Genomic DNA, 13479 nt, shown 5'->3' on the forward strand with positions numbered 1-13479 from the left:
AAAAGGGCCTGTTAATTGGAGAGCTTCACAAAATTAAATTTTTTCAGTTAATTGATTTAATAAGTGACTTTTTGTGAAATGAGTCATAGAACCAGCATAGAATATTGAAAAGAAAGATTTTGAGCATTTTAAAAATTTGGAATTTTGGCTTGCAAAACATGAATCAATCATTGAGCATTTCTAATCAGTTTTGGTAGGGTATAATTGATCCTAATTTATATAAGATGTTGTTTGTTTTGTAGGTTTTCTACACAGAAAGTCATCTGAGTCTTCAGTTACAGCTCACATAGGAAACACCAATATAGTTTTACTGGAAGGTCTACCTCCTGATATAAAGTAAGTATGGGGATGGTGGGGGATTTGTTTTATTTAATGCTTGCCAGTAATTTAGTTTGTTCCATAAGTCCTCTCATTTAAATGTATGTCAACAACTTATTGAACAAAAAAAGTTTCCTGACTTGGCTGTACTTATTATAAACTATTATAACAAATTCAGATGTTATGGAGGTGGGAGAAAAAATTGGCTATTTTTACTTGCATTATGAAAAAAATCATAATTTTTTTTATATAACTTTTGGTATGGATTTCTTATTTGTTGTTCATTTGTGATATTCTTTTGAAATATTTGATTGTGTGCAATAACGTCTGTTCTATAATGGAATAGTCCAATTGAGATTTTAATGTCATTTTTCTTTGCAATAAAATCTGGAAAAATTAATGAGAACAGCTCTATCTATTTGCATATCTATGGAAAAAATCCATTTTTTATGCTTTAGTAGGAAATAATGACACTGTCCTAACTTTCTTAACAAAAGGAAAAAATTGTTAAATATTTAATTTTGCATAAAAGCTTTTACCATCTGAATCTTTATATTTTAGGACAGTAGTGACAGTAAGAATAGACAGATCCCTTGGATTACATACCACCATTCTGAGGAGAGCGAAGGAACATAACTCTGCCATGGTATCTATAGGGGCCATACATGTAGACATACCTCAACATCCTGTTGTATTACATGGTATGGTCACCAGGAGTTCTAGGGAACTGTCAACCACTCTCCAGGAATTTAGAAGGCCTATGTCTAGAGCAGGGTAGGTATTTACATGGTAACAAACAATGGTTAAGAGCATGATTTAAATAACCTAAATAGTGCCATATTGTATTATACCAGTCATTTTATTTATCTTTTAAACATAAGAAAAGAAATGTAATAATTATTACTTTTTCCTTTTATGAGTATGGATTATAAAAAATATAAATAATTTGCTCTATAAGTTAATGAAACATCAATTGAACGACAATAAATGTCAAAAGAAATTTAGAGGTCAACCTTTAGTTTATTATAATGACATTCGTGTTTTGCTACTGAAGAATTATATCCCATTACAAGTGAAAAAGTGTTATGGATAGAAGAAATTTTGCATGAAAGTTTGGAATAGTATAATTTTGATGTAAAAGTTTTTGAGATTTTAAAATTGTTGCATACAATTTGGGAAATAAGGAAATTTTTACATTGAATTTTGGTAATTTGGTAAATTGTTACATAACAGTTTGGTGGAAAATTGATATTTTTACTGATCTTACTGTCATTTCATTGCTGTATGACCAACGAAAAAGAAACATTAGAAGAAATATTCTTAAATTTTGGGGTCAATAAGGCCTCAAATTGTGCATTCTCATTTTACATAGAACTTTTGGAGATGTTAATTTGTTAATCAAAATTGAGGCAAATAAATAAAATAATACGATCTCTAAACATGATTTAAAAAAAACCTTCATTTGGTTATTTTTTTCAGTCGTGTATTAGAAACCATGTATGAAAGTGGTTTTCCTGAAAACCAGCAAAAGGCTGAGAAACAGAAAAGCACAACAAAACCAGTAAAAAGAGAGTCAACCAACAAACCAACTTTCTTACACATCCATATTAAGGCTATATTACAGGGTATTACTGTTGGTGCATCTTTGCTACCTTCACTAAAGGCACAATACAAGGTAAAAGAAATATCACAAATTTCTATTTTATCATTACATTATTGTTCAGTATTTTTCATAAATACACCATAGCCGTGTATATGCACAAGGATATTACTTTTTATGCCCCTGCAGCGGTTGAGGGGGCATTAAGTGTTACCTTTGTACGTATCTCAAAATTAGTTTCTGTTCTCTAACTTTAGTTTGCCTCAACCAAATGTTATGAAACTTATACACAATGCTTATTACCACAAAACACAGATCAAGATTGCATTTGGGTTGCAACACTTTTACCATTCTTGAGTTATGTCCCTTTATAACTTCATATGCAAGTGGGGGCATCATCTGTGTCCCTTGGACACATTCTCCATTTATTTACTCTATCTTCCATGGTTTTTGCAAAAAACCACTGCATTTAGACTTGATTGTTTGTGTGTTTTATAAGAGAGACTGTTTTTGCTTGACTTCTTGATAGTGAAAGACAAATGAAATTAAATTCAAAATTTTGAAAAAAAAGATTATCTTTACGATCTCAATGTATATTTGATGTAATTAAAGAGTATATCATGTTTGGGATGTGCATTTGTGAAAAATACTAGTTGTGAAAAGAAAATAGTAGAACATTATAGTAGACTTAAGAAAAACAAGTATGGGTATCCTAAATGGATGAAATCTTTGTCTATCAGAGGGATTCTGTAGCAATCAGGTTGTTGGTTCAGTTTGTTTTTAAATTGCTAATCTATAACTTTTTCTCATCATACTTTACAACATATCTCAAGGCACAAAAAACAATACAAGGAACATATCAATCCCCTAATGAAACGTTCTGTAGTTCTGTTGGATGTGAGTACAGTAGTTTAAAACTTTATTTTGTTTTTCAGACTAATTCCATTACTGTTAGTGGTATAGCAGGGAAGAAAGCTCATTTCACACTTGACCTACCAAGTCATGCTCTTAGTTTTAAATCTAAGGTAATATAGAAATCAAGTATCCTAGTGGTTATAAACTTTTTAAATAGCTGACAAAATACAAATCATTTTGTTTTGGGTAATTTATGTGTCAGCTTAGATATTGTAGATTATTTGATATTTTTTTATCAACATTTTATCATTACATTTTAGCTTACATCTAACCTTTCAAGTTCATGTTTAGGTTAAATGTTGTTAGAAGTATACTAGTTTATTTGTTAAAGCTTTGGAATCCATTTACAGCATATACATCCTAAGCAGTACAACATTGCAAATTCATGTCTACCGACCTAGAGTAATTAAAAATGTAATTGTAATTACCTGTAATTAATTACAATTTTAAAGTAATTTAAAGTAATGTGTAATTGAGAATATTTTCAATTACTTGTAATTTAAAGTAATAAGTTACTTTGCCTTTTTGCCATATGATAATTCATTAGTTTTTTAAAATTTACTTTTAATTATATTAAAAAATTTGTTGGGAAATTGAAAACATTTTGTGTATCTCTGATGTACTCGCACAAGTAAAATTAAAAAAAAGAATTTTTTAGTATGTACTTTGGTTCTTTTTAATGTCTTTGATATACTTTGATTGTAGATCTTTGTTATGTTTAAGAAAATTAATACATATTATTGCTAAATATTGTAATATTTAATTTTCTAACATGTATTGTTCCTCAGTTTCATTTAATTCTTTAATTAGTTTCTTCACTTTAAAAAAATCACAAGATTTAAAACAATACCAAATTATCAATATACAAAATCAACAATTCAGTTATATTTGGTTCATGGAATGATTGTAAGATGTACTTGTCTGTCTGCAAGGGTACATCTGACCTTTATACTCATTTTCATGGTACAATGGTCTAAGTTAAGTTTTCATAGTAAGATCCATTTTCTTAGATACTATAAGCAATAAGTCCACTAAATTTAGTGTGTAAAAAATTATTGTGAGGTGAATATGGCCATCTGGCAGGGTTCATCTGACATTGACCTTATTTTCATGGTTAATTGGTCAACAGTAAGCTTCATAGTTAGGTCCTTTTCTCAGATATTATAATAAATAGATCAACTATATTTGGTGTTTTGGTTGATATTAAGGTTCACTTGATGGTCCGGAAGGGTATATCTGACCTTGACCTCAGTTTAATACATTCATATTGATGATTGATAGATGTTAAGTTTTTGTGATACTTGTAGTAAAATATTGATCTTTAAGAATTTCAGCATAAATTCAATCATGATCAGTACAGCAGGTGACATCTAATTATTAGTGTGCACTCTTGTTTTAATTTTGTAATTGGAATTTAGACATGTGCGATTATAAATTTCTCAAAAAAGGATTCACATTACATTTGCATAATATGTCTCAGGTTAAGTGCAGAAACACAAGTAAAATCTTCATGATTAAATGTATAACAGCATATTTGCACCAATAACTAATTACTCTAAAACAAAATGTTGCTTTAATAAGCTGAAGATATACCTTTAAAATAGATAGAACACTTTTCATACACCAATATTATAGCTTATTGTAAAGTGTTGAATATATAGTTACATTGTATCAACTTCTGGGGTTGGAAAAGTATTTTGATATTTATAATTGAAGTTTTAATTCAATACAGCAACTGAAGAGAAAGTGTAGGAAGGTAGATTATTGAATTTTATATCTATTAAAGAGAATGGTCCTTATATCACACAGTACAAATCATGAATTGATGCAAATACACAATCTTTCATTTCATTATAAAAATCATACTAATCTCTTACAGCTGAAATCATACAAGTGTTAAACAATTTCTTGCTAGTGGTCAGGGTTCTTTTTTTGAAGATCTGTTTAAAAAATATCAGGTGTTGCAACCAAAATTGCTGTGTTAAACTTCAAAGGGAATAAATACTGTGCATTCATTTTTATTAGTCAGATACCAATTTCGTTGATTTCGTAGGTAAATGTGAACCACAAATTTAAATGTTCAACGAAGCATAAACTTTCTATAGGTTTGTGTGCAGCAGACTTTGGCAAAACCATGAAATCAAACATCCATGAAAATATAAATTTCCTTAGTCCACAAAAATTGGTACCTACAAAAACTGAATCCACAGTACATAGTTCCATCACCTGAAGCAAGCTGTTTCACCCAATTTTATTTTAAATGTCTAAATAAATCTAGATCAAATTCAAATTGTACTGACCAAATGCAGGAAAATAATACACATTTGAATGATTTTTGATGAAATCTTCAGTTCTTAAGCTTTGATTTGCAATTTCTAATAAAGTTTAGAGAGTATAATTTATTAATATTTTTCACATTTCTTATAATAGATATGCAATTTCGATTTAAAATATGCTGAATAATCATACATGCATTTTGTACATGTCCTAAATATTATGAAAGATCATCTTATGTACAATCCAAAAACTGCACATAATGCTCCTGTTGGAAGCATTAATATATGCACAAATATTTCTTACTCTTTCTTTTCTCTTATGATGGCTGTACTAGTCTTACTCATGAACACACACACATTCCTGAATTTCTTCAGTGGTGAAACGAGAGGTATAAACATGGGATTTTGATTCAATATAAATGAGTTCATGAATAAACAACAGTATTTTATTATCTACTTTTATATGAATGTACTAAGGGCTGTTCAATCAAAACATAAAAGGTACCCACAGAAGGCACTTTCTCAATGCGTTAACCACCTATAGAGGCAAAACATAGCTATTGATTTTCTGGCAGCAACGACGGAGAATGCGTCAACAATTTAAGTTTTCTGCTTAAGTGAGTTTGATAGGAACTACTTGTGATAGATCAATGATATTTTGTATAAAGTTGCATTACTATCAGTACATATCAGTCTGACTACTATTTCGAGGCCCTGCCCCCTAGGTCATGGTCCAGTGACTTTGAATTAATTGGCTATGTTGCTGTCCATCAGATTGTCTTTTTTTTAATTTTCTGCAGACAGGCGAGACATATCTCAGTGTTAACATTTTGTTAGAATTTCACTTACTTTTCACTATACAAAAATGTATTTAAAACCCACTTGTAGGTGAGATTTCAAAGTGCCTTCCCTTGGCCCAATGTATGATTTTTATTGAACAGCCCTTGAAATATAAGATTTGTTTGTAAAGACAAATTATAAAATTTCTGATTTCGTATGCTTAAAAAAAAATGAAAACAACCTTTTTAAATTTCACGCGACTAAATGGTTTTTCTGGATAAAAATTCATCAGGAACGCTCAAAGCCTTATATATGAAAGCTAAGTAGTATTTTTATGAAACTTGATCTTTCAGTATTCTAATAGCTTAAAGTCATATGAATATATCAGATACTCCTTGTATCAACCTTAAACAAAACTTGACTTGATCATGTAATGAAAAAGGAATGTGTAAAAGTTCTGGTTTAATAGATACACCGGAAAGATGTATAATATGCCTCTTAATATATGATTTTTTTTGCAGCTGACTTCATAATAAGAGTAGAAAAAATACCTTATCTGCCTACATAAAGATCTAGTCACCTTTATTAATTTTATCAACTTTTATTAAGTTAATTATCCTTATCCCTCAGGTTGGCTTTAGATTTTTTTGCCATTGAAATGGTCTTAATGAAGGAACGTACATATGCAAACAATGACTAATAGGTTTATATTGTTTTTTCAGGTAATGACAACAGAAACTTCAATACCATCATCAGCTAGTATAGACTTACCACCAATACATATGTATGCAGACTATCGTAGTTACAAGTCTAACACGGGTACCAGTGAGTCGTTGACAGATGGTCTGGTATGGAAGGAGGGGAGTTATCTAAATGGTGTAGCAGAAGTAGGAATGTTAGAACATAGTCTTTCAACAGATCTACTGAACCATCTTGTGTTTGTACAGAAGGTTTTCATGAAGGTATTGTATAGCTACATCTTATGGGGTTGCACGTCTTACAGCTAAATATTTCTTTTTTTTTATTTATGCAGTTTTTTTTTACTTTGAGGTTTTGCTCTCTGCGTGTTAAGAACCTTTGCAACAACTCTTTGACAACTCTGTGGGTGACCTGTTGCATCACTAAATTTGGTCTATCCAATATACCCTCATTTTCCTGTGGCATTCAAAATTTCCCCCTCTTCATCCTGGTTGACCCGATATTACAGGACCTATCTGTTGCATTAATTGTCAATTTGTTCTCGTCCTGAACATGCTTGAAATATCTGCCACTGGACATCAATCAATCAATGTAAATTATTTGAATGAGTATTGAGTACATAACAGTGTATTATTAAAGTGGGCTTTATTCTTAGTTAACAAATTAATTTTTTTAAAGTAATTCCAAGTATTTGAATGTCAAAAAATAATCAATGATCGACAGAAACACATTTTTATTCACGACAATGTGTGGTGCATGAGTGAATTATCACTGTTTTTCGTTCGGTCCAAAAATTGAAAATTTTTCATTTTTTAATACATGAATTCTTGGATTAATTATTCTTTTTATTACATTGGAATTTTCTGTAAAAAAAGTAGAAATTGCAATGAACTATATATTTTGTCTACATGTTCTCACCTCCTTTTGTTACAATTTCATTGGCAACATCTATTATTATACTTCACGTTAAAATGCCAGATTTTTGATTGGCTAATAAGAGGGAGATAAGTTACTCTATCCCATGGCTGAGTGGGAGACAATTTTTTGAATGTCACCCTCCCGTGCAGAAATAAAAAATAAAACATCTTGCTTCACTTCTGTTGATTTTTCTAATACCCGTAAATTACTTTAAATTTAAAATGCAACAGTAAAAGACAGTAATGATAGGTCATTCAGTATAATAGATTAAATAACACATAGCTGAGAGGGTGATAGAGCAGATTGGTACCCTCGAAAAAGCATTGTCAACCTTTGGTTTGACTCAGTTGACAATGTTTTCTCGGGGTAACAATCTGCTCTATCACCCTCTCAGCTATGTGTTATTTATATATTGTTGTATGGCAGCAGAGGATGGCAAAATACAGAATTTATTTAACATTAGGATTGAATGCTGTTTTTGGGAAATTTTATATGAATTGAAAGGAAACAATCTTCACATTTTGCATAAGTTTGGAAGACCTTCTTGCTAAAAATGTGATCGTCACTTGCTTTCATTACATATTAATATTTAAAAAACACAGCAATCAATTCTTAAATTTTTACAGTTACTATGTAATAAATAAATAACATATTGAATATGCAAGTAAATCTTTAAACACAAAACTTTGGCAGAAAGTGTCTATTGATTTGAAAAGAGCTATTATTATGCGTGAGATCAATTATATGTCACAGCTGAAATTTGCATAATAAAGATAATGTCAATTACAAAGTTGATAACTCGTAAAATATTTATCAGAAAGGTGGTAGAGAGCAGTAATGTAATTGATTCCCGAGTTAGTCTTTATTTGAATTATTATAATATTACATGTGAAATAAAATGGACTTGTCTCCCTTTAAATAGACTTGTTGAATTTATGCTGATTGAAACTTATGTTTAAGTCACCAATTAATTTACGTGTAAATATTTATTACTGTATACAGAACTCACTTATTTTGTTATTAAAAATTTTTTGTAAGTCTGATTTGCAAAATTTTTGTAGATTACATTTTAATATCACATCATTATGGATATTGACATTACTGATTTTTGTATTTTTGTTTGCTGGATATGATACAAATTTTTCAATTAAAAAACCAGGAGGCAAAGTATTTGTCTAAAAGGGTATAGTTTCATACAAGTTAAACATAGGGGTTGAATCACCTGTGCTTTGGATTGACCGTAGCCTTGATAAACTATTTGCAAGTATTATAATCTTATAATATAATTTATATAATATTCTTTAAAAAAATGTTGGTCTCACAAACAGGAATTAACATGGGTTTATGTCAAAGAGATAGCAACAGAATGAAATTAAAATTAAAAGAATTCTAGAGATCAACATATGGTTTTCAACAATAAACAAATTTATCTTTTTAAATTTTGATATGATAAATGTTATGATTCTTATATCAAATTATGCATTTGTACTCTGAGATGAATAAACAAGGATAGTATTTCCAATACTTTAACAATAAATATTTTATGAAACCCTTGATGTAAGTAGAATGTTCCATGGATTTCTTTCCCATTAAATGTATTTTTCAAACACCATAATGTGCATGAATTTGTAAAATGACATTTTTTAATTACAAAATGTAACAAATTCTGAAGTTATACCTAAGGACAATGATTGAACAGGTCTATACAACCTTTTACAATGAGCTTAACACATACCCTATAGTATTGTATTAAAGCCAGGGAGACTAGAAACCACATTTTTAGCTCACCTGGCGTCCGTCGTAGTCGTCTGTCGATCATTGTCATCGTTAACTTTTACAAAAATCTTCTTCTCTAAAACTACTGGGCCAAAGATAAACAAACTTGGCCACAATCATTATTGGGGTGTCTAGTTTTAAAAATGTGTCCGATGACCCCGCCTGCCAACCATAATGGCCTACATGGCTACAAATAGAACATAGGGGGTAAAATGAAAGTTTTGTCTATTATCTTGAAAACCACTAAGAATAGAGAAAATTTGACAGGGATAGAAATGTTCAGAATGTTGAGATATACCTGCTGTCCATTTACTTCAAAACTGTCAGATGACTTCTTACATGAGTTATTGCCCTTAATGTAAAATTTTACCATTTTTTTTCATTTTGCCTATTATTTTGAAAACTATAATAGATATAGAGAAACTTTTATTTTGAAAAAATGATCAGCAAGACAAGGTCTACAAATAAGTCAACATGGATGAAATTGTAAGTCGACTACCTATTGAAGTTATTGCTCTTTAATGACAATTTTTTCCATTTTTATATGCCCGTCAAAATTTTGACGGGACGTATTATGGTATCCAAATGTCGTCTGTCCGTCTGTCCATCCGGCGTAAACATGTCGCACCGTAACTTGAGAACGACTTATCCAAATTTCATGAAACTTTTCATAGTTGTTTCTTATGATGGTCAAACGATCTGTATACTTTTTGGTGAAAATAAGATTAAAACTTTTTGAGTTACGGGACTTAGTAACTAAAACAGGTGTGTGTTTTTTTTCACATGTCGCGCCGTATCTCACAAACAATTTATGATTATTGCTTAAACTTTACATACTTCTTAGTTATATTAATCTCAAGATCTGTATACTTTTTGGTAATGTTTCAAAATTTTATTTTTGAGTTATTGAGTATTTGTAAAAAAAGGGGGAGGGGTTTTTCACATGTCGCGCTGTATCTCAAAAACGATTTATGATTATTGCTTAAAATTTTACACACTTCTTAGTTATATTAATCTTAAGATCTGTATACTTTTTAGATTTGATTCAAAATTTTATTTTAGAGATATTGAGTTTTTTGTAAAAAAAAGGGGGGTTTTCACATGTCGCGCCGTATCTCAAAAACGATTTATAATTATTGCTTAAAATTTTACACACTTCTTAGTTATATTAATCTAAACGTCTGTATACTTTTGGTTTTGATTCAAAATTTTATTTTAGAGATATTGAGTTTTTTGTAAAAAAAAGGGGGGTTTTCACATGTTGCGCCGTATGTCAGAAACTATCTATGATTATTGCATAAAATTCACACACAAGACGACAGGCATATCATGCGCTCATGGCGCAGCTGTTTATTGCCTATTATCTTAAAAACTGTAAAAGATGGATATAAACTTTAAATAGCACTAGTGATCAGCAAGATAAGATCCACAAATAAGCCATAATGGCCAAAATCTTCAGTCAACTCATTATTGGAGTTATTGCCCTTTAATGATAATTTTTAACATGTTTTGCCTATTATCTTGAAAACTATCAGAGATAAATAGAAACTTTAAAAAGGAAAACTTATCAGCTGGATAAGATCTACAAATATGCCAACATGACAGAAATTGTCAGTTAACTCTTAATAGTAATAATAATATAGTTATTTCCCTTTAATGATGATTTTTACTAAAAAGTAACCCTTGTTGAAGATGCAAGTGAGCCAGCCAGATGATTCTTTGATTTTTATACAGTTGGGAGGGGGGGGGGGGGTATTTATATAGATAAGGAGCTTCCAGTAAATCGATTTATAAAAAGACGTTTTGAGCAGATTTTTTTGTATGTTTCAGGAAGTTAATGAGTTGGTACAGAAAGTATCAGGAACTGACCAGCCTGTACCATTATGGGTGGATGAAATAGAACCTGATCCTACATCACAACCAGTCTTATATTCCCTACTGTTCAGATTTAAGGTAAGCCTGTACCATTATCGGTGGATGAAATAGAACCTGATACGACATCACAACCAGTCTTATATTCCTTACTCTTCAAATTTAAGGTATGTTTAGTATACTGTAAATTCAGAAATTATTGCGTGCATTTATTATTGCGACTTTGTCATTTTAGAATAAAATGCGATTTTAATTTTTGCGATATTGAGAAAAATCCTGTTCAATTCATATAAAAATTTCAAAATGCGAGTTTAAATTATTGCGATTATAACCCTGTCGCATTTTTCGCAATAATAAAAACATCGCAATAATTTCTGAATTTACAGTAATTATAGACGTGAACCTAATTTTATAGATTATAAAGTTTACTGTATGTGGATGTATTAAAGTCATATGAAACAACTTTCTGGTAATTATAATGTTAAGGAAATTCAACCAATGCATACATATATGTAGGACTCGGAGGTGTGATGGGGACGCTGAAGGTTGATAGTCTGTGTGCGATGGGGACGCTGAAGGTTGATGGTCTGTGTGTGATGGGGACGCTGACGGTTGATGGTCTGTGTGCGATGGGGACGCTGAAGGTTGATGGTCTGTGTGCGATGGGCTGAAGGTTGATGGTCTGTGTGTGATAGGGACGCTAAAGGTTGATGGTCTGTGTGCGATGGGCTGAAGGTTGATGGTCTGTGTGCGATGGGGACATTGAAGGTTGATGGTCTGTGTGTGATGGGGACGCTGAAGGTTGATGGTCTGTGTGCGATAGGGACGCTGAAGGTTGATGGTCTGTGTGCGATGGGCTGAAGGTTGATGGTCTGTGTGCGATAGGCTGCAGGTTGATGGTCTGTGTGCGATGGGGACGCTTAAGGTTGATGGTCTCTTTGCGATGGGGACGCTGAAGGTTGATGGTCTGTGTGCGATGGGGAAGCTGAAGGTTGATGGTCTGTGTGCGATGGGGACGTTGAAGGTTGATGGTCTGTGTGTGATGGGGACGCTGAAGGTTGATGGTCTGTGTGCGATAGGGACGCTGAAGGTTGATGGTCTGTGTGCGATGGGCTGAAGGTTGATGGTCTGTGTGCGATAGGCTGCAGGTTGATGGTCTGTGTGCGATGGGGACGCTTAAGGTTGATGGTCTCTTTGCGATGGGGACGCTGAAGGTTGATGGTCTGTGTGCGATGGGGAAGCTGAAGGTTGATGGTCTGTGTGCGATGGGGACGCTGAAGGTTGATGGTCTGTGTGCAATGGGGACGTTGAAGGTTGATGGTCTGTGTGCGATGGGTACGCTGAAGGTTGATGGTCTGTGTGCGATGGGGACGTTGAAGGTTGATGGTCTGTGTGTGATGGGGACTCTGAAGGTTGATGGTCTGTGTGCGATGGGGACGCTGAAGGTTGATGGTCTGTGTGCAATGGGGACGTTGAAGGTTGATGGTCTGTGTGCGATGGGGACGCTGAAGGTTGATGGTCTACACTGAAGAGACATAGTCCTTTTGCTGATGTGCTATGGTCTGTATGCCGCGTAATGGCTAGTTTAAAATCTACAGATGTATAAATATAATGAGAGTTTGATTGTTATTATTTAGTATATAAATACAAACATTCCATACAAACCATCTATGGTGATCTATCTTATTCCTTGCTCATTCACAGCAGTTGAATAGATTTGTTGCTTAATTTCTTTCATTCTGACTAATCAAGTAGTTTACGATTTCAAGTATACTTCCATGATTTTCAGTCTTTACCTCAGTACCGGTTTTAATGGAAAATAAATCTATAGTGGTCACTTTCTGAATGATCGTATGAACGCTGGCTTATTTTTGTCCAAGCCTATTTAGAATGTGAGCTATAAAGATACAGTTTTGGCTGGAAATGTAATGAATATTTACAGTGACTGTTTTAAATTAAACGGGTAAAAAACATGTGAACATGGAAAACATTGAAAATATAGTTTATGTTGTGCATCACACTTCAGCCTTACCACCAACGCACTTTAGCATAGCTATCAACAAGATAGTGTCACAATGCCATCGTTGCACTTCAGAGTGATCATTGCGGTTCAGAGTCCTACATATATCCTCTGTGCACATATTTTACATTTATTAAGAGTCCATAACGTATAATTAACAAACAATTTTCATTCTGTAATTTTTTATCAAAAAACTTAAAGCGTTGGCAGCTATTGGTTTTGGTTCCGAAGTTTACTGATCATTACCTCTTGTTATCTAGTGAAATATGCTCATCTTTATTACAAATTGGAGAAACTATTTTCCA

The 13479-nt window shown here is 32.2% G+C and overlaps 1 protein-coding gene across 1 annotated transcript in view; it reads left to right on the plus strand.

Annotated features, from left to right (window-relative positions):
• LOC127716121 (transmembrane protein KIAA1109-like) overlaps positions 1-13479 on the plus strand; it is an 84503-nt gene that overhangs the window by 31352 nt on the left and 39672 nt on the right. The window contains exons 26-31 of the mRNA XM_052222203.1: positions 243-336; positions 880-1092; positions 1798-1993; positions 2854-2943; positions 6612-6851; positions 11113-11235. Of these exons, the coding sequence (XP_052078163.1) occupies positions 243-336; positions 880-1092; positions 1798-1993; positions 2854-2943; positions 6612-6851; positions 11113-11235 (956 nt within the window). The remainder of the gene's footprint in view (positions 1-242; positions 337-879; positions 1093-1797; positions 1994-2853; positions 2944-6611; positions 6852-11112; positions 11236-13479) is intronic.

Source organism: Mytilus californianus, unplaced genomic scaffold (genome assembly GCF_021869535.1).
Source record: "Mytilus californianus isolate M0D057914Y unplaced genomic scaffold, xbMytCali1.0.p SCAF_9, whole genome shotgun sequence".
Classification (NCBI taxonomy): domain Eukaryota; kingdom Metazoa; phylum Mollusca; class Bivalvia; order Mytilida; family Mytilidae; genus Mytilus; species Mytilus californianus.